Here is a 17,839-nt window from a genome sequence, read left to right as displayed (position 1 = left end):
AAACATTTTGAATGCGTGGTTACTACCACGTTTTGAATGGACACAAGGATCATCATCTGTGCATCATTGTTGTTGTATATGTATGAGTGTGTTTCTGTATATGTGAGGAACAAAACAAGTCTACAGGATAGTGCTATATTCAGTTTTTAGTTCTCAGTCAGGTAAGTCCAACTGAACCTATTTTCACAACAGACTCTGATCTTCATTCCAGATCAAATCTAAAAAAAAAAAGACTTTGGATTGCAGTATTACATATCAACATGTACATTTAATCATTTAATCCCCAGTTGTTCCAGTCGTATGCATTCGACATCTGGAGAGCCAAGTATCTGAAGAGGGAGGTTTTGTCACTCTATGCTGTGAGCTTTCTAAATCTGGACTCCAAGTAGAGTGGAAGAAAGGAACTGAAGTCCTGAGTTGTGGAGAAAAGTACCAGCTAAAACAAACAGGCTTTAGATATGAGCTACACATCCTTGATTTGACACCTGGAGACACGGGAAGCTATTCATGCTGTTCAGAGGACACACTAAGTTCAGCATCTCTTGAAGTAAATGGTAGGATGGCACCCATCTGCCTCATGTCGTCTTTCTTTTCCATTGTGTCATTTAGTTTTTTCAGTTGAGTCCTTTTCACCTCACTATATTTGCTCATTTCTGTTTCTTATTTTCAAGTTGATTAGTCATTTATTTTCATTCCTCAGCTCTTCCAGTTATTTTTACAAAAGAGTTGCAAAGCCAGAGCGTGGAGGAGGGGCGCAGTGTGTCGTTACACTGTGAGATTTCTAAACCTGGTGTTCCTTTAGAGTGGAGGAAAGGAGAACTTGGGCTTTGTCCTTGTACCAAATATGAAATTAGACAAACAGGTCATCTGGCAACACTAGTAATCCATGATGTAGACCCGGAGGATTCTGGGAGCTACACATGTGACACTGGAGATCGTCGAAGTACTGCACAACTATCTGTGAAGGGTATGCTCTCTGCAACATGTTTTTAGTAGTTAAAGCACTCGAGTGGCCTTTAGCTGCAGCTTTGTAAGGTTGACTCAACCATAGGATTAAATCTCCGACTAAAGATTTTGACTTCCACTTCCGCTGTTGTTCTTTCTTTGACACCTACACGGCAGTTTATGTGGGTGGAAGACTAAAATACGAACCACATTTATTTGTGCTTTCATTTCTCTTTAACTTTGCTCCTTTTTTCAATTGTCCACAGCCGAGCCCATCCTTTTCAAAACCCAGCTACAGAACCTTGAAAGGCAGATAGGAGAGAGTGCCAATTTTTGCTGTGAAACCACTAAGCCAGGAGCCAGTGTGGTCTGGAGGTGTGGTGACAGGGTGCTGGCAACCAGTAGCAAGTATCATCTGAAACAGGAAGGGACTGCAGTTGAGCTTGTCATCTTTAAACTGCATCAAACTGACTCAGGAGAATACTCCTGCGACACAGGTTGCCAGAAGACTTCAGCTGTCCTCACTGTGAAGGGTAGGATCTCTTTATTCAAGACTGTTCTTTATACGCATCCTCTGGATTCCCCCCTTCCTGTCCCGCATCACTCCATCTTATTGTCCGTCCTCTTCCAAAGCAACACTTGCGCATGAAATGCATCAACCTTACATCTAAAAATCCTATTTGAGGTTCTTCATTTTTGCACCCTACCTAACATTTCACTGTTTTCCTGTGAAAGAAAGTCATTCATTCACTTTTCTATAGCGCTTGGTCACTGATCTTATTGTTTGTGCCCTTTTCCTTTCTCTCTTCACAAACATTAACACACCAGACCCTGTTTTCTTGCACATTCTCATAATGCAAAACTCTTTATTATTTGCATATCTGAAGAACTTGAACGTGAATATCTGTGTGCTGCTGTATTTGTCAAACAGAGGTCGAAGTTAACATACTGAAATTTTTGGAGAGCTGCGTTGTATACGAGGGTGAAGATGTCCACTTCGAGTGTTTTCTTTCTCACGAGGAGACTCCTTTGGTCCAATGGAAACTCCAGGACGTCCCCCTGCAGAATAATGAAATGAACCTGATAAAAGCAGAGGGCCGGGTGCACAGCCTCACACTCAGAGGTGTCACCACAGCTGACTCTGGAACAGTTACTTTCACTGTGGGAAATCATACTTCCACTGCTTCGCTGACAGTTAGAGGTGAGGGAGCCAATAAGCATTTCATTTCTTGGGACGAGAAGGGGTATTTTCCATTTGCATCTACATTAACATTTGGACTTCTGTTTTTCTTGTGGGACACATTCCAGCTGCCATTTCAAAGAGTTCTTCAAAACATAATTGCACTTTCTTTTCACACTGTTCTTCTAGTTCTTTTGCATTCATGTTACTTCCATATTTGTAACAAAAACTTCCTACAGATCATATTATATTTCTGTAATATATATATGCATGTTCAACCCTCTTTCCATTGACCTTGAATCAGTTTAGTATTCAAATTAAATTTTGTCCTGTCGATTGATATGTTTCAGTGGAACTGTTATAAAGCAAAATTCCACGCACTTTGCACTTTTTCTCTCAAATCAGCTTGCTGCTGTGTTACACACTTTTGAAGTTGTCCGGCTTTGGTGTCTAAATGAATGAATACACAGTATATATTCCGACGTGTAAATTTTACCTCCAAAAAACTAGGTTGCACGACTGCTCCTCCCTTTCTTATGTTCCGCCACCTCTATACTATTTTCTATGAATTGAAGGATTTGAAATGTGTGTCTGTGAGGCAATCCTTTCCATGGTGCACACAAATACATCATACAGAATTTTTAGATTTTTTTAATCTATTTATTCTTTTATTTTTCCCATATTTCACTATATATCCATTAAAACTGCAGTAGTAATGTGTCCAAAAACAAAAGACTCTTCATTCACTTCAGAGTTTTTGATGATTTAGTTTCTTTTCACACTTTGAAGTTGGCTGAGTGCACATGAGATCTTAAGAGCTCTATTCTTGTTCTGTTTTAAGTGTCTCTATGGCGTAGGAGTTGCAGTGTCTGTATAAATAATGCCGCCTTTGATAACAGTGTGTTTGGTGGATGCTGTGTTCCCCTCTAAAACTTTTAAGATGACTAAATCATTCATCACATGAAACTGGTCTTTCTGGCAGCAGCACCTGTATCGTTCAAGAAGGAACTGGAGAGTCAAGAGGCCACAGAAGGAGGTGAAGCCTCAATGTCCTGCGAGACTTCTAGCCCTGACTGCAAGGTGACCTGGCTGAGAGGCTCAACAATACTCACCCAGGGAGGAAAGTACACGATGCAGCAGAGAGCTACCGCTCACATCCTGGTGATACACAAGCTGATCCCTGACGATAGCGGTGAATATACCTGTGAGACAGGAGAGAAGAAAAGCACTGCTACCCTGACTGTAAAAGGTAACAGCACATCTTCATCGCCCACCTGTGTCTTTTATCTTCTGTTGTCTTCATCCTTCCTGAAATCCTTTTTACACACTTTCTCGTGATTCCAATTAAGTCGTGGATTAAATTAAGTCTCCTACTCAACAACTAATCCTCTTGGATTTGCTACTTATAGACCAATATCTCAACTGTGATGAAATGTATTACAACTCCAAATCCAAACAAGTTGGGACACTTTGCAAAATGTAAACAAAAAGAATGTTTTTGCAATTTACTGTTTTGTGAAAAATATTGAATTTTGAAGCTCATCTTGAATTTGATGGCAGCAACATATCTCGAAAAAGCTAGGACGGGGTCATGTTTACTACTGTGTAGCATTTCCTCTTCTTTTCAACACTGTAAAAATCTAGGATGTGAGGAGAACAGTTGCTGGACTTTAGGAGATTAATGTTGTCCAGCAGGGTATTCTTTGTTGCATTTTGTGTTTCATGATGTGCCAAATATTATCAGTTGGTGAAAGGTCTGCACTGCAGACAGGCCAGTCCAGCACCAGATCTTATCTACTCTGAAGCTGTGCTGTTTTAACAGATGCAGTGTGTGGTTTAGCATCGTCTTGCTGAAATATGCAGGAGCAGATGTTGCTCTAAAACCTGTATATACTGTTGATGGAGCCTTTACAGATGTGTAAGCTGCCAGTTCCATATGCACCCCCATACCATCAGAGAAGCATGCTTTTGAGAGCAGTAGTGATGGCAAGCAAGGTGGTCCTTCTCCTCTTTTGACCAGAGGACACACACACACACACACACGGATTTCCAAAAAAGTATTTCATATTTTAGTTTGCCTTATCACAGAACAGTTTCCACTTTGACTCAGTCCATTTTAAATGAGCTTTGGCCCAAAAAGACCTAAAGCTGCATTTCTGGATCATGTTCACACACGGCTGCCAGAGCATCTGAGGATCAGAGATCCAATATTGGTTTTTGGCTTTCCTTGCACAAAGAGATGTTTTCAGAATCTCTGAATGTTTTTATATGATGTATTGTAGATGATATAATTAGAATACTCTAAGTTTTTGCAATTTCACATTGTGGAACATTATTTAGACATTGTTCAATAATTTGAAGACGCTGTTCTACTGTTCCTGAATCTGAACTTAACTTGTGTACATCTCTGATTTAAAAGAGAAATTTCCTTTCTACGGTGCTCTTTTCCATACCCAGTCTCACTGACATGTTAAACATAATTAGTTATATTATTATTCCTCCGACTGTTTCTTTTTCGCACCACATACCTTTCCAGCTAGTCTATCCAGTGTTGCTTTATTCATGATGAGCTAATATTTTTCATGAAATAATTAAATGTCTCACTTAAACATTTGATATGTTTGGTAAATAATTGCATTCTGTTTTTATTTGTATATCACACAACTTTTGGGGGGAATTGGGGTTGTATTTACAAGACTTCATGCACAGTCATTTGTCAGAGTTTTGCCCCAGTCTTATGTGGTGGGACTCTGTATCTGTTCCCTAACAGAGGAAATATTAATGATGTTCAGTCAAAATATATTAAATTGAAGTATGTTCATAAAAGAAAAAATATATACTTCAGGTGCTATTAAAAACAGGTTTCTGTAGAAAGGCACATGCCACTTCATCCATATTCTGGATATCAATATTCAGGAGGGAGATATAAAGAAAGTATTAAAAAAGGATCCTGGGTGATGGATGAGCTCTCATAGAGATATCTACTGGAGGATCTACCAAGATCTGATCTGTGACCTCCCATTCACTCTCAGAGCGTGTGCGCATCATCCGGGAGCTGTGCGATATAACTGTGACCACCGGCCAGGATGCCGTCTTTGAGGTTGAACTGTCACACTCAGGCGTCACCAACGGGGAATGGTGGCTCGGAGACAACCTCCTTCAAAATAACGATCTCAATCAAATGAGCAGTCAAGGCAGAGTGCACCGTCTGGTTCTGAAGATGGTAACCACAGATGAATCAGGGGATGTTGCCTTCGTAGTGGGAGAGGCAAAGACCGTGGCCTGTCTCCTGGTGGAGGAGAAACCCAAAGGTAAAGGAGATGACATGGTCACTAAAGAGTTTTAATCCTCAATCCATCTCCATCAGCAGCTAAGCAGCTTTTTTGGTTGTTTTGTATTTAATGGAAAACATCTTCATTCTCATCCTAATCTTCACCATCATCGCCCTCATCATTATGAAAAATATTATCATGCAGGAGATTAACTGAATATCTTCAAGCTGGATTGTTTTCTAAATAACTTTAGCAAATGTTAGTTTTATAGCATAGTTTCCTTGTTATCATTGCTGATATTGTGAAAATGTCAGATAATTCAATTTCATAAATTGTGTGATAGAATATAGTAATCAGTGCATGTATTTATAAATGTATAAAGTTGATGAGGTGGTTATTTTTAGGGGTATTAAGGAAGGGAAAAGACTGCATATAAATGCTACGTTTCCCATATTTACAGCGCTGATATTAGAGAAGCCACACAACTCTGTGGCATTAGAGGGTGAAACGGTCACTCTTGCCTGCTCCATCTCTGACCCCAATGCCAAAGTCACCTGGATCAGGAATAATGTGACCATCCGAGCAGGTCTCAAATATGACCTGAGGAATAATGGAGCATTGCATCAGCTTCGTATTCACAACCTGGTGCCTGAGGACTCAGGAACCTACACCTGTGACACTGGAGATGCCCAGTGTGATGTCACATTGACTGTGGAAGGTAAAGAGCAATTGATGATCAAGTTCAGCACTGGACCAAAATTGGATTAAACAACTGAAATATTCTTGAATATTCCACTTCTTTCAACAACATAACCAGTCTGGTATCACTGCAAAACTTGTGTCTAAAACCCTCATGGAAGTATCTCTCGTCATCTCCAATAGGTGATGGCAAACCTGCCATCTCATTGTCTTATGTCAATCTTTCCCATTTCAAACTCTCACCAGGTGCCCCAGTGTTCTTCCAGAAAGAACTCAAGAGCGAGGATGCCTTAGAGAGTGATGATATTACCATGCACTGTGAGCTGTCTAAGCCAGGTGTGCGTGTTGAATGGAGGAAAGGAGGCATTGTCCTCCAGCCTGGTAAGAAGTATGAAATGAAGCAGGAAGGGTGCATTCGAGAGCTCTGCATTCGGAACTTGGAGCCTGAAGATAGTGGCTACTACACCTGTGATGCAGGAGATCAGCTCACTACAGCTTCTTTGACAGTGCAAGGTAGCCTCCTTACAGTACTAATGCACTTGTCCTTGAATGCATTCTGTCTGTCTGCTACAGTGTCATCTCCTTTTCTCAGTCGAGTTTGTTTAATGCTAATGTTTGAGGCTCAGGGTATATATATATATATATGTATTTTTCCCCCAACAGTGAAAGAAGTCTTCATTGTTTGTGGTCTAAAGACCACTGACGTCTTTGTTGGGGAGTGGGCAACTTTCTCCTGCCAGCTGTCTGGTAGGGCCCCTGGTAAGGTGCAGTGGTGGCTTGATGGTACCTTGCTGGAGAATAGCCCCTTTATTGAGATAGGGCAGTGTCCAGACCACATCCACACAGTCACCTTAAAGAACCTGAAAACAGATGACTCTGGCACTGTCACCTTCAGAGCGGGCAATTTAACTGCAGCAGCCAAGCTCTTAGTCAAAGGTATATATATTTTTTAACAGTAACTCAGTCTTTTTAGACCCTGTAGAATTCAAACTCCATGTTTAAAATCTTATGAACAGATAATTAACAGCTTGATTAAAGCTCAGTGGGATGTTATCATCACTGCAACATACAAGAACTCATCTGCCAATCTCAGTTATAAGTTTGAAAAGATGTTAGAGCAATTCATCGTGATAAATAAGAGCCACTATTACTGTTGTTGATTAAAATAGTTTTCTGCAGGGTTCTATAAAAGGTTGATTAATATATTAATATCAGGTTTGACATTGACGGTTCAGTATATCACCATGCATGAGCAACATTGTTTCATGTTTTATTAATGACAATAATTGCAGTATAACTTCATGCTGGATGCTTTCATGTAATCAAAACATACAACTGGGTGCAGCACCACAAAAGAAAAAACTGTTTGTAGTAGCAAATTGCTGCTCTTTCTCATGTATTTTGGGCTGCTGGAAGGATTGTAGTTATGTTTCAGACTTCTGAGATCTTTTAGTAAATATTTACCCGTTTTGTTGAACAATGCTGCGCCTTTAATAAAGCCTCAGAGGATATTTGTATAAATCTTTCTACATATTTTCTATGATTATACTTTTTACCATCTGTGACATTGGCCAATTTGCAGTCAATACCAGATTTTACTGAAAGGTATATGCCACATATATAAGTGAATCAAGTGTTTTTTATTTGACATGGTGTCATCGTGACATTTCACATTCAAGCTTGTTTTTACGTAAAAGCAAAACTCCTCTTGAGCAAAAAATGATCTGACATGATTTGTTTGGCTGGCTGCAATCTAGTTACCTTATTTATCTACTATCTATCATCAGCTGTGAGCTGTGCAGCCTTTTCTGTTTTTATTATCCTCAGTAACAGTAAATAATTATAGATAATGCACAACTCTTATTCGGTCAGATCAGATCCAATAAGAGAAAACAATGTTTTTTTGTTGGTATAGACTAAGATACGCACTGTGTCGGGAAATGTTTTGTAGAGAAAGTGCTGCTCCACCCACCCATACTGGCCAGATGCTCTTAAATACTCATGCTCCATTTACCTCCTTTGCCCAGAGCGCTGCCCCATAGCACTAAAACCTCTAACTCCACTACACCTACCATTAGTTTGGCATTGGCCTTTTGCACACTTATAACCCCCTCCTCTCTTATCAGCTGCCAGTACCATGTTGTCTTTGGTTCTGACCATTATTGTGAATTTTGACTGTTGGGCTTTTTAACCCCCTAAAAAGCTCACTTAGCTCATTGCCTTGGTCACATAAAAATTTTGCCAGCGATGCATAGAATTTGCGCTTTATAATCCATTAAAAGATCATATATCTCTGACACTTCAACAAGTTTTTGGGGGTTATAAAGCCTACACGTCATTCGGCATGCCCAAGTCGTGTCCTCACCTCCTGGGCCGAGTCCTGACCGTATGCCCCCCTGACCCCAACCTCAGATCCGATGGTTGAAGTGGTGAGCGAGATGGAGGACCTTCGGGTTGTTGAAAACCAACCGGCTGAGTTCATCTGCCAGTTCTCGAGGCCAGTCAAGGCTCAGTGGAGAAAAGATGGGCAGCCTTTGCAGCCTGATGGCCGAAGGGTGTTAGTGGAGCAGGACTGGAGTGTGGCACGCTTGTACATTAACCGCGTGTCCGCTGAGGACATGGGCACGTACTCCTGTGAGGCAGAGGGGACCTGTGTGGTCGCTTCACTTCATGTGGAAGGTGAGCTTCCCTCCACATGGAAAGAGCACCAAGGCTTATGGAATCTCCTCTGCTACGTCATACCAAACTGTTTGGCCAATAAACTGATCTTTTGCTGATCATCACAAGCTTTGTGCCCTGAGTTGACAAACGCTTCATTTATTTGACTTCTGTAACATTGCAGTTGTCATGAAATCCTTTTTTAATTGTGTTTGTTTTGTCTTTATTTTCCTTTTGTTTTCTACAGACAAACCCATTCGCATTGTTCAAGGCCTGGAGAATATGGAGACTTTTGATGGGGGTGAAACGCTCTTTGAGTGTGCCCTTTCTCGTCCTGAGAATAAAGATTGCTGCTGGTTTCTTGATGAGAAACCGGTGAAAGACTCCCCTAAAACAGAGATAGTTTCATTTGAGAGTGGTCTTCGCCATCTGCTCCTGTTGAAAGAGCTGCACGTTAAAGACAGTTGCACAGTGACATTTAAAGCTGGTACAGCTTCCACCTCTGCCAAACTCACTGTTAAAGGTAAGTCATCCAAATGCCTACTTTGAAGCTACACTGAATGTATTATCTTTCTTGAACTGCGCATTCTCATTTCATTAACTTTAATTGCAAACAAGTTCCATGTCTATTTTTTTCTCTCATAAGCCTGGAAGCTGGACGTTGTGCAGGGTTTGGAGGACAGAGTGGCTGCAGTGGGAGAGAAGGTTGAGTTTTGCGTGAAGCTGACTGAACCTGTCCCAGCTGCAGAAGTGACCTGGTATGCTAATGGTGTTGAGCTCAAGCCCAGCGACCTCTGGGCCATGAAGGCTGATGCCAGTTCCTATTGGCTTGTCCTGAGACAGGCCCCTCTTTTGCCACAGCAAGAAATCACATTTGCTGCTAGAGATGCTCTTTCTTTGGCCAAGCTTACCATCGTCAGTAAGTATTTGATGAACAGCTTTACTATGATGTAACGCTGTTTATAGCTAGTTTTTTTAAACGATTGGTTTTCTGTATTTTAAATTGTGTTTTTAGATAGTGTTTAAAAGGTCATCTAAGTCCCTGTTCTATTCTTTCCAAAAGCTGTGCCTGATCCTCCAGAGGACCCAGAGGTTCTGAGTAAGACGACAGAGTCTGTCAGCCTCTCTTGGTTCACTCCACTTCATGATGGAGGGAGTCCAATTCTGGGCTACAGGGTAGAGATGCGACTTGTGGACAGTGCCCTCTGGCTTCCATGTCATTCTGAGCCTGTCTGCAACACAGAATTTGTGGTTGAAAATCTCACCCCAGGAAGTGGCTACAGGTTTAGAGTTGCAGCCATCAACAGAGCTGGAACTGGAGAGCCTGTTGAACTCCCTCTGACTGTGCAGCTTGGTGAGTGGACATGCACTTCATTTAATATAATAGTATTCTTGATTGTTTTCCATGGAAATTTGCTTATTATTTCTTTTTTTTTCAGAATTTTATTTGACATTGAGATATGGACAGTAGTTTCACACATTCTCAGCATTCTAGCCAGTGATATAGATGTATTATAACATTTGTTATCATGCTTTTCTTATGGTTAAACAGAAGCACCTGTGCAGCCAACAGTCTGTGCAGGTAAGATCATGTTTTATGTTTTTTTATTGCATTTATTCCACATGTGCTACTGTAGATAAACACTTCTGCCTTTTAAATTACGAGCCTAACAATGGTTAATAGATTTATTCAACATGTAGAATTTATTAATTCACACTAAACATTGTGTATTTTTGATTAACCCTCCGGTGTGGTCAGAATCTGAGATTTTGCTCTTCTAACTGCATGCTTTATTCTGAACTATGGATTTTGTCTACAGTTAAAAACCTAGTTTGGGTAATTGACTAGTTAAGCAGATATTGTGTCTTCTGGACCCTAACTATTGTTCCATTGTGGTCATATCTAAAGATGTTAATCAGGAAGATGCACTGGGGCAACCTAGTCTACCTGTCGAAGCTGCAGAGGAAGGTGATCTCCATGAGCTGTGGGAAGCATCAGCCAAGAAACGACGTATGAGTCGAGAACCCACCCTGGACTCTATCTCGGAACAACCTGAGGAAGATGGTAAAGGTGGTCGAACCAAAACAGGACAAAAAGAGCTTATATCATCTGAGAAAATGGAAGTAAAATCATCTGAGAAAATGGAAGTAAAATCAGCTGAGACGGAGCAGGTTATTGTGTCCAAGAAGCAGACAGAATCCAACCAGTCCATCAGCTCAGTGGAAGAGACTGTTTCTGGGGGATCAACACTTGTGTCTTACCTCAAAAAGAGTAGCGAGACTGCTGTCACAGCAACCAGTGAGACAGAGGCTCTCACCACTGAGAGGTTCTTTGCACATTTCCAGATGTCAGAGCAGAAAACAGTGCAGCAAACACAAGTCATAACAACTGCAAATCAGCAAACTGTTGAAAAACAATCTACACAGGAGAGCAGCGTCATGGAGATTACTAAGGAGGATGAGCCCGAGCTGAGAGATGCTGCCATTAAGATTCAAGCTGCCTTCAAGGGCTACAAGGCTCGTAAGGACATGCGTCCTGTCTTCAAAGACGTCTACAAAGATCAGACCAAAGAACCTAATGGTACCATACATCTGGAATGTGTGACGGAGGGCAAACCTGATAAAGTATGCTGGATGAAAGATGGAGAACCTCTGACAGATGGCAAGCATCATCATATTGATATCTACAATGATGGCACCTGCTCTCTGGTCATCACTGCCATCACCACCAAGGACACAGGGGTTTACACTTGTGAGGTCACCAACAAATTTGGAGTAAGTTCTCACAGTGCTAAGGTGACAGTCGGAACAGTGAGAGAGTCATCAGGGCGCCGGCCGCTGACAGTGGGTTACAGTGCAGACAGTGAGCCTGAAAGCTCCTCAGGTAGTGAGATGGATGAGTCACTGAGGCAGGCAAGCAGACGTCTCAGGCGGCTGTTGCGCACACGTCTCCCACCAGATGTTGAGGAAGAACCGTTTGTCAGTGCAGATGAAGGGGACTCCATCCCAGATCCACACTCCTACCGTGAGGATGACAATTACATCTACATTCGCTTTGATTCAAGGACCGAGGCTGAGGTTGCCTCAAAGAGATTCCATGAGATGTTCACAATCCATGGGGTCCCTGTAGATACCACCATCGTAGCAGCAGGGTCCCACAAAGTGGAGCTGAGAATTAAAAAGATGGGCTACATCCAAGAAGGCACACAGACGCCCACACAAGATCGTCAGCCTCCGGCTTTTATGGCTGGAGCTGCAGGTAAGAAACAAATGGGACTGGTTGTACAGATGTTACGATCATTCTACAATTTGTGTAAACTTTGAACATCATCAATTTTATTGTGCCAAAGTATATCAAATATCTAAAAAAGTTTATCAAATTCCTCAGAGTTTATGTATGTATATTATTGTAATTATCAAATTATTTCTTTATGCCACCTAGCTGCCCCGGTCTTCTTGACAGAGCTACAAAGTCAAGATGTTCCAGATGGTTATCCAGTCAGCTTTGACTGCGTTGTGATCGGAAAGCCCCCTCCCACAGTTCGCTGGTATAAGGATGGCAAAATACTAGAGGAGAATGACCACTACATGATCAATGAGGACCAAGAGGGCTGCCACCAACTCATCATCACCACAGTGTTGCCCACTGACATGGGTGTCTATCGATGTACAGCAGAAAACAGCAGTGGCATTGCAGCCACTAAAGCTGAACTCAGGGTTGATAGTAAGTCAACATGCATTACATGCACAAGTTTGCATTTTTGCATTATTAAAAACAGCTTTTGTCATGCTCTCTTCTGTATGTTTGCCAGTGCCTTTTGTTTGATGTTCCACTTTTCTTCTAGGTTGTACAGTTTGTTTTCAGTCCTTTATTTTCACACCACATCCATGTTTTTGTTCATACATTCATCGCAGCATTCATAGTGTGCGGTCTGTTCTTCGGCCGAAACATATTTTGTAAAACATGAAACCAATCTCCTAACCCTGAACATGCATCTTGAAACAGCAGAGAGGCCAAAGTGATTCTGCTCTGAAAAAGTGTCCTCAATTAAATGATCCAAGGCTATCGAAACTACAGAGTCACAAGCATCCACACATTGTGCCTGATGTCACTGAACATTGTTTGATAATGTATGTCATTCCTCTCCTTCAGTGTCTTGCAGCTCAGATTATGACACTGCTGCTGATGTCACTGAGACGTCCTCCTTTGTCAGTGCCAAGGGATATGTGTCCAGGTGAGAATGCTGTGTTTTATAGCAATTCAAAAATTAATCAACCGATTTGGTTAACATTCACACTCTAATGACAAATACTAACTTGGTGTTCTGTTTTATTCTCTTCAAGCAGGGAAACTGAGACCTTTGAGTCCGTTGCCGAGGACGATCAGCTACCGCAGGTTGTGGATGAGCTTCATGACATCCATGTCAGTCCAGGTTCTCCCACTGCCAAGATGCAGCTCAAATTAAAGGGTAAGGGTCTCGATTTTTCTTAACTATCAAATAACACTCTACTTGACTTAAGAAGGAAGTTTCTGAAATATTTCTGTTTTTCAGGTTTCCCCAAACCCAAAGTATACTGGTTCAAAGATGGCCATCCTCTACAACCGTCAAAAAGAATTCTGTTGTCAGCAGAGAGGGATGTTCATGGGGTGGAAATTCTGGAAGTGAAGAGAGAAGATATGGGAGAATACTCTGCTTACATCAGCAATGTAGCCGGTTCTGCTTACTCCTCTGCCCGACTGACCGTACTGAGTATGTATGAAAAAGTGATTAACTAAATAACTTATGCAAAAACAACAAAAGATGCACAACTTTATGTACTTAGAATTGGAGTTGATGCTTACAAATAGAATAACCATTCCATTTCCGCAACAGGTCCAGGGGAGATTATGCCACAAGATAAAAAAGGTAACTTGACATTTATTCAACAAACCTGACACAAGCACTAATTCAGGGGATATATGGTTTAGTTTAAGAAGTCTCTTGTGATGTTTTGCACTATTTTTGCTCAGACTCAAAGGAGCCCCTAGTGCCACCCCGCTTCCTTGAGAGGTTCAGCAACAGGAAGGTGAAACAAGGCGCAAGCATTACTCTGTCTGTCAAAGTAGAAGGTTTGTTTACATCATTTTCTTAAAATCTTTAGACACCATTAAGTGGTTGAGTTTTGTATTGTTGATCAGATCAGAACCCATTTCCTACACTTTTCTTCATGCGGCATTTATTACATGTTCTACATATTTTTTCTTCGCTCTTTCAGGATCTCCTACTCCTGTTGTCTCCTGGCTTAAGGAGAAATCTTCAGAGGATGTCTTGTGGATCAAGCCTGACACTAAGGGGTACAAAATAGCAAGCTCTGGGCGCCAGCACAGCCTCATCCTGATGGACGTTGGCACCGAGTACACTGGCACTTACACCTGTATTGCTGCAAATAGAGCAGGACAGTCTATCTGCACTGCTCGCCTCGAAGTGGATGACAGTAAGCAGAAACATTCATTGATTAACTAAACTGAAATCACATGGTTCACGAGTATATCCATAAACTACAAAACACTTGGTAAAATGCTGTCTCAGCTTTTGTTTGTAAGTATTGTAAGTGATTATCTATGTGTGCCCCATTCTGCCTTGTTCCCAGCACCACAACCAAAGAAAGAGACCGCAGCCTCAGAGTAAGTTTAAACATAAATAGACATGTATAAAGTGCATTTTAAATACATGCGGAAACATTGTATTACATGCATGAAGTTAATATAAAATGTAACATTTAATGCTCCTCAGGGTTCTTGGGATTAAAATTAGTCCTCCAGAAGAGGAGACGAATAGAGGGAAAGGTAAAAAAAAAAGGCCTTTTTTGTGTATGATTATAATGTTTTTGCAGTCACACAATACTGTATTATTTAAATATTTATGACATTTTTTCTTATTGTGCACAATGGAAGAAGGGCAAATACCCTATCTAGGTGAAGTGGGTACGGAGGAATTCCTCATGAAACTCACTTCTCAGATCACTGAAATGGTATCAGCAAAGTTCACTCAAGGTAAGTGCTAAAGACAAATCTACAAATGCAGTTTGATATCAAATTTAATTTATTTAAAAAAACAACAACTTTTGCTCACTTTCTAAATATCCTGAGAAATGTTTTCAGGAGGCGTTCCACAGACAGTTACCAAGTCTATTGAATTGTTATCCATATCTATACTCGATGATGATTTTGTTTTATACTTGTTTTGACTTGATGACATTGTTTTGGCATCATAGTATCAGGTACAGTAACAGGTTAACTCTGTTGCTTAGAAAACAAAGAAAGATATTTCATTTTCAGAGTCTGTAAACTCTCAGCTTGAATGTTCAACTAATATCAAACTGTGGTGTTAGGTGTGATGAAGAATTATCACATATTAAATGTTAAATCGTGTGTACAATTGTAACATCATGCATGCAATGAGCTAACTAACAAGATAACACATCCTGAATCTAAGATATTCAACAAACCACTGACCCATAAGCCATTTAGGCCAAATGTTATACCAGATGATTTCAGTATTGACACCTTGACACAAAAGGAGACTTTATTTGAAATCAGCTGGAGTTACTTGTGGTTGGAATAAACATCTGCAGGTTTCCTGTCCCCCATTCCCTCTGCTATGGCTACCTTTGCTATTCACTAATGCAAATGCTGATGAAAGTCTAAAAATGACACATTATGCTGTTTCGTTTTGTCGTATTCCAGTCAGGTTTGGTTGAATTCATGTGGCTATTCATTAATCGTGAAAATTTTCATTTCATCTGAAAACTCCAACACTGACATTACTGGAGCTAAATAAACTTTTTAATAGGTTTAGAGTTGACACCAAACCTGACTTAGGAATGTTTCTTTCCCTGCTCTTCTAGTGCTGTGCTTTTTATTATTAATGAATGAATGAAAACTCTCTCATTGGTTTACACAGACATCATTTCTTAACCACTCTTTCCACAACCATCATTTTATCATTCCCCACCAGTTAAATGCTCATCCAATTATTAATTTGTTATTCAGACAATTTACAGAATCATGAAGTGCTCCAGTGGATGAAATCTTGGCCCAAAACCACCAGTATGTATCCCAAGCACATCAGCATCACAGTTACTCTACATTTTTCATTAGATTTATTTGTAGTATTAGTTAGATTTGTCAAACAGTTTTGTCACATAAGAAAACAATAAAGATGTATTCCATATTTAGGTGGATTCACAACATCAGCATTGTAATTCAGTTCTTTTCATCATGTTTGGCTCCCCCACCGCCAAACTCGTCAAGTGTTTCTCTGGGTTTTTTTTAAGAAAAGTTCCAAAAAAGCATATTAAGTCACTCTTGCACACAGTTGGCATACATGCTGACTGACATGTATGTGGAGAGCTCTCTGTACTTGCATGTTGCCACTAACTCAGTAGTAATATGTAGAACACTGATTGGCTGTTGCAGATTCATTTTGTTTCATTATTTCATTTGTTTATGTTTAATATCGGTATGTACCAGGTGTTCTGGTGAATACAACAAAGTTTTGATCTGATATATTCCCATAAAGCGCTGTGCAGTATGATAACTTCTTCAATTAATGAAACACCTAGCTGTTGTACTTCATTGCAGTGATGCAACTTTTTAATTTCTTTAAGGGCAGATTAAACTAACAGGACATGTCCTGAGTCTTTGCATGAGTAGCCTGTCCTCTGACTGCTGTCTTTGTCCTTGCTGCCCAAGCTTCATTACGTGTACCAGGGGCTGACAGTGATGATGAGACCAAAACTCCTTCTGCATCACCTCACCACGGCCGTTCTCGTCCTCCCTCTCTCATTGCTGACTCCTCCTCAGAGTCTGATGAAGGGGATGCCAGAGGAGAGGTGAGATATGAGGAAGTGATCATTTTGTTTGCTCAGCAAGTAGTGGATGGTAATTTGTATATGTACTTAAGAGGTGAAAGCACCCTAAAACAAGGTTTACATCTGGTAAAGACCAGAAACATTAACCTACGCTGTGTAATTCAGTGAAATAATGTGGACAGTCCTCTTTCTTTTGATATGACTACTTATTGTAAACACAATTCTACAGTACATCTTAGGGCTGTGCAGAGAGTTTGTTTTGTTATTGTTAATAACGTAAATGTAGGAATGAATACATTACAGACAGCTGGCTCTATATTTAATTCAAATACAGAGCCTATGGAAGCTGCAGTCTCGTTAAAAACTGCTATTGAAACTGCAGGCTCAAACAGTTAAGATGCTAGAATCATCAACATAAAAGGATCTTATGATTTGTATGATGTTAGTAATGCATTTTAAGAAATCCCACGTGCACCATCATTAATGTGTACTTTCTTTTAGATGTTTGACATCTATGTTGCAACAGCAGACTACAACCCCATAATCGCAAGCAAAGATTCCATCTCTCTAAAGGAGGGACAGTATGTTGAGGTCTTGGACTCAGCTCATCCTCTCAAGTGGTTAGTCCGGACCAAACCCACCAAAATGACTCCATCCCGCCAAGGCTGGGTCTCACCTGCCTACTTGGACAAGAAACTTAAAGTATGTGTAAAGGATGTGTTATCTGCATGATACATACGTTTTAATCTTCCGGATTACTTAATTTCTTGATGTCTGTTTAAAAATGTGCGTTCCAGCTCTCTGCTGAGACGGGTGACCTTCCAGAAGCAAGTGTGGAGGAGGTGTCTGAGGGAGAATACAAGAGAAAGTTGTTGTGAGTAAAGCACACTTACGGTCACAAATCAACAAAGGACACATCATAACACACTCTTATTTCATTCCCTTAGCCAACTTATCCAGGACTTGATAAATGGAGAATCAGAGTTCGTTAAAGAGGTGGATTTCTTTACCACCCACCACCGGAGGCACGCTGACAGTCCTGATGCACCGCCTGACGTCTCCGGCCAGAAAGAGGCCATTTTCAGGAACATTGATGATATCAAGTCCTTCCATAGCAAGTGAGCTCACTTCCTTATTACTAGTAATTGCTGCTAGCTATTTTCTAAAAGAAAGTATGAATATATTTGCATCATTCCTCAATTCAGTTGATATTTACTATGGGATTTTGTTC

General features: G+C 40.7%; 1 protein-coding gene across 1 annotated transcript in view; it reads left to right on the top strand.

The window, feature by feature from the left end:
• The window catches only part of obscnb (obscurin, cytoskeletal calmodulin and titin-interacting RhoGEF b), a 55,541-nt gene that overhangs the window by 30,344 nt on the left and 7,358 nt on the right, over window positions 1-17,839 (top strand). The window contains exons 47-74 of the mRNA XM_072364197.1: window positions 1,212-1,478; window positions 1,877-2,146; window positions 3,108-3,374; window positions 5,158-5,436; window positions 5,858-6,115; window positions 6,343-6,609; window positions 6,760-7,032; window positions 8,509-8,775; window positions 9,002-9,277; window positions 9,401-9,673; window positions 9,818-10,108; window positions 10,307-10,336; window positions 10,664-12,013; window positions 12,197-12,478; window positions 12,908-12,989; window positions 13,099-13,223; window positions 13,308-13,505; window positions 13,629-13,661; window positions 13,766-13,864; window positions 14,011-14,229; window positions 14,386-14,419; window positions 14,529-14,581; window positions 14,690-14,788; window positions 15,788-15,844; window positions 16,490-16,629; window positions 17,110-17,310; window positions 17,406-17,482; window positions 17,556-17,726. Of these exons, the coding sequence (XP_072220298.1) occupies window positions 1,212-1,478; window positions 1,877-2,146; window positions 3,108-3,374; window positions 5,158-5,436; window positions 5,858-6,115; window positions 6,343-6,609; window positions 6,760-7,032; window positions 8,509-8,775; window positions 9,002-9,277; window positions 9,401-9,673; window positions 9,818-10,108; window positions 10,307-10,336; window positions 10,664-12,013; window positions 12,197-12,478; window positions 12,908-12,989; window positions 13,099-13,223; window positions 13,308-13,505; window positions 13,629-13,661; window positions 13,766-13,864; window positions 14,011-14,229; window positions 14,386-14,419; window positions 14,529-14,581; window positions 14,690-14,788; window positions 15,788-15,844; window positions 16,490-16,629; window positions 17,110-17,310; window positions 17,406-17,482; window positions 17,556-17,726 (6,238 nt within the window). The remainder of the gene's footprint in view (window positions 1-1,211; window positions 1,479-1,876; window positions 2,147-3,107; window positions 3,375-5,157; window positions 5,437-5,857; window positions 6,116-6,342; window positions 6,610-6,759; window positions 7,033-8,508; window positions 8,776-9,001; window positions 9,278-9,400; window positions 9,674-9,817; window positions 10,109-10,306; window positions 10,337-10,663; window positions 12,014-12,196; window positions 12,479-12,907; window positions 12,990-13,098; window positions 13,224-13,307; window positions 13,506-13,628; window positions 13,662-13,765; window positions 13,865-14,010; window positions 14,230-14,385; window positions 14,420-14,528; window positions 14,582-14,689; window positions 14,789-15,787; window positions 15,845-16,489; window positions 16,630-17,109; window positions 17,311-17,405; window positions 17,483-17,555; window positions 17,727-17,839) is intronic.

The sequence above is a fragment of the Leuresthes tenuis genome, unplaced genomic scaffold (assembly GCF_036924035.1).
Source record: "Leuresthes tenuis unplaced genomic scaffold, fLeuTen1.0.hap1 SCAF_14, whole genome shotgun sequence".
NCBI lineage: Eukaryota > Metazoa > Chordata > Actinopteri > Atheriniformes > Atherinopsidae > Leuresthes > Leuresthes tenuis.
The sequence above is the reverse complement of the archived record's forward strand: the minus strand, read 5'-3'. Positions and strand labels throughout refer to the sequence as shown.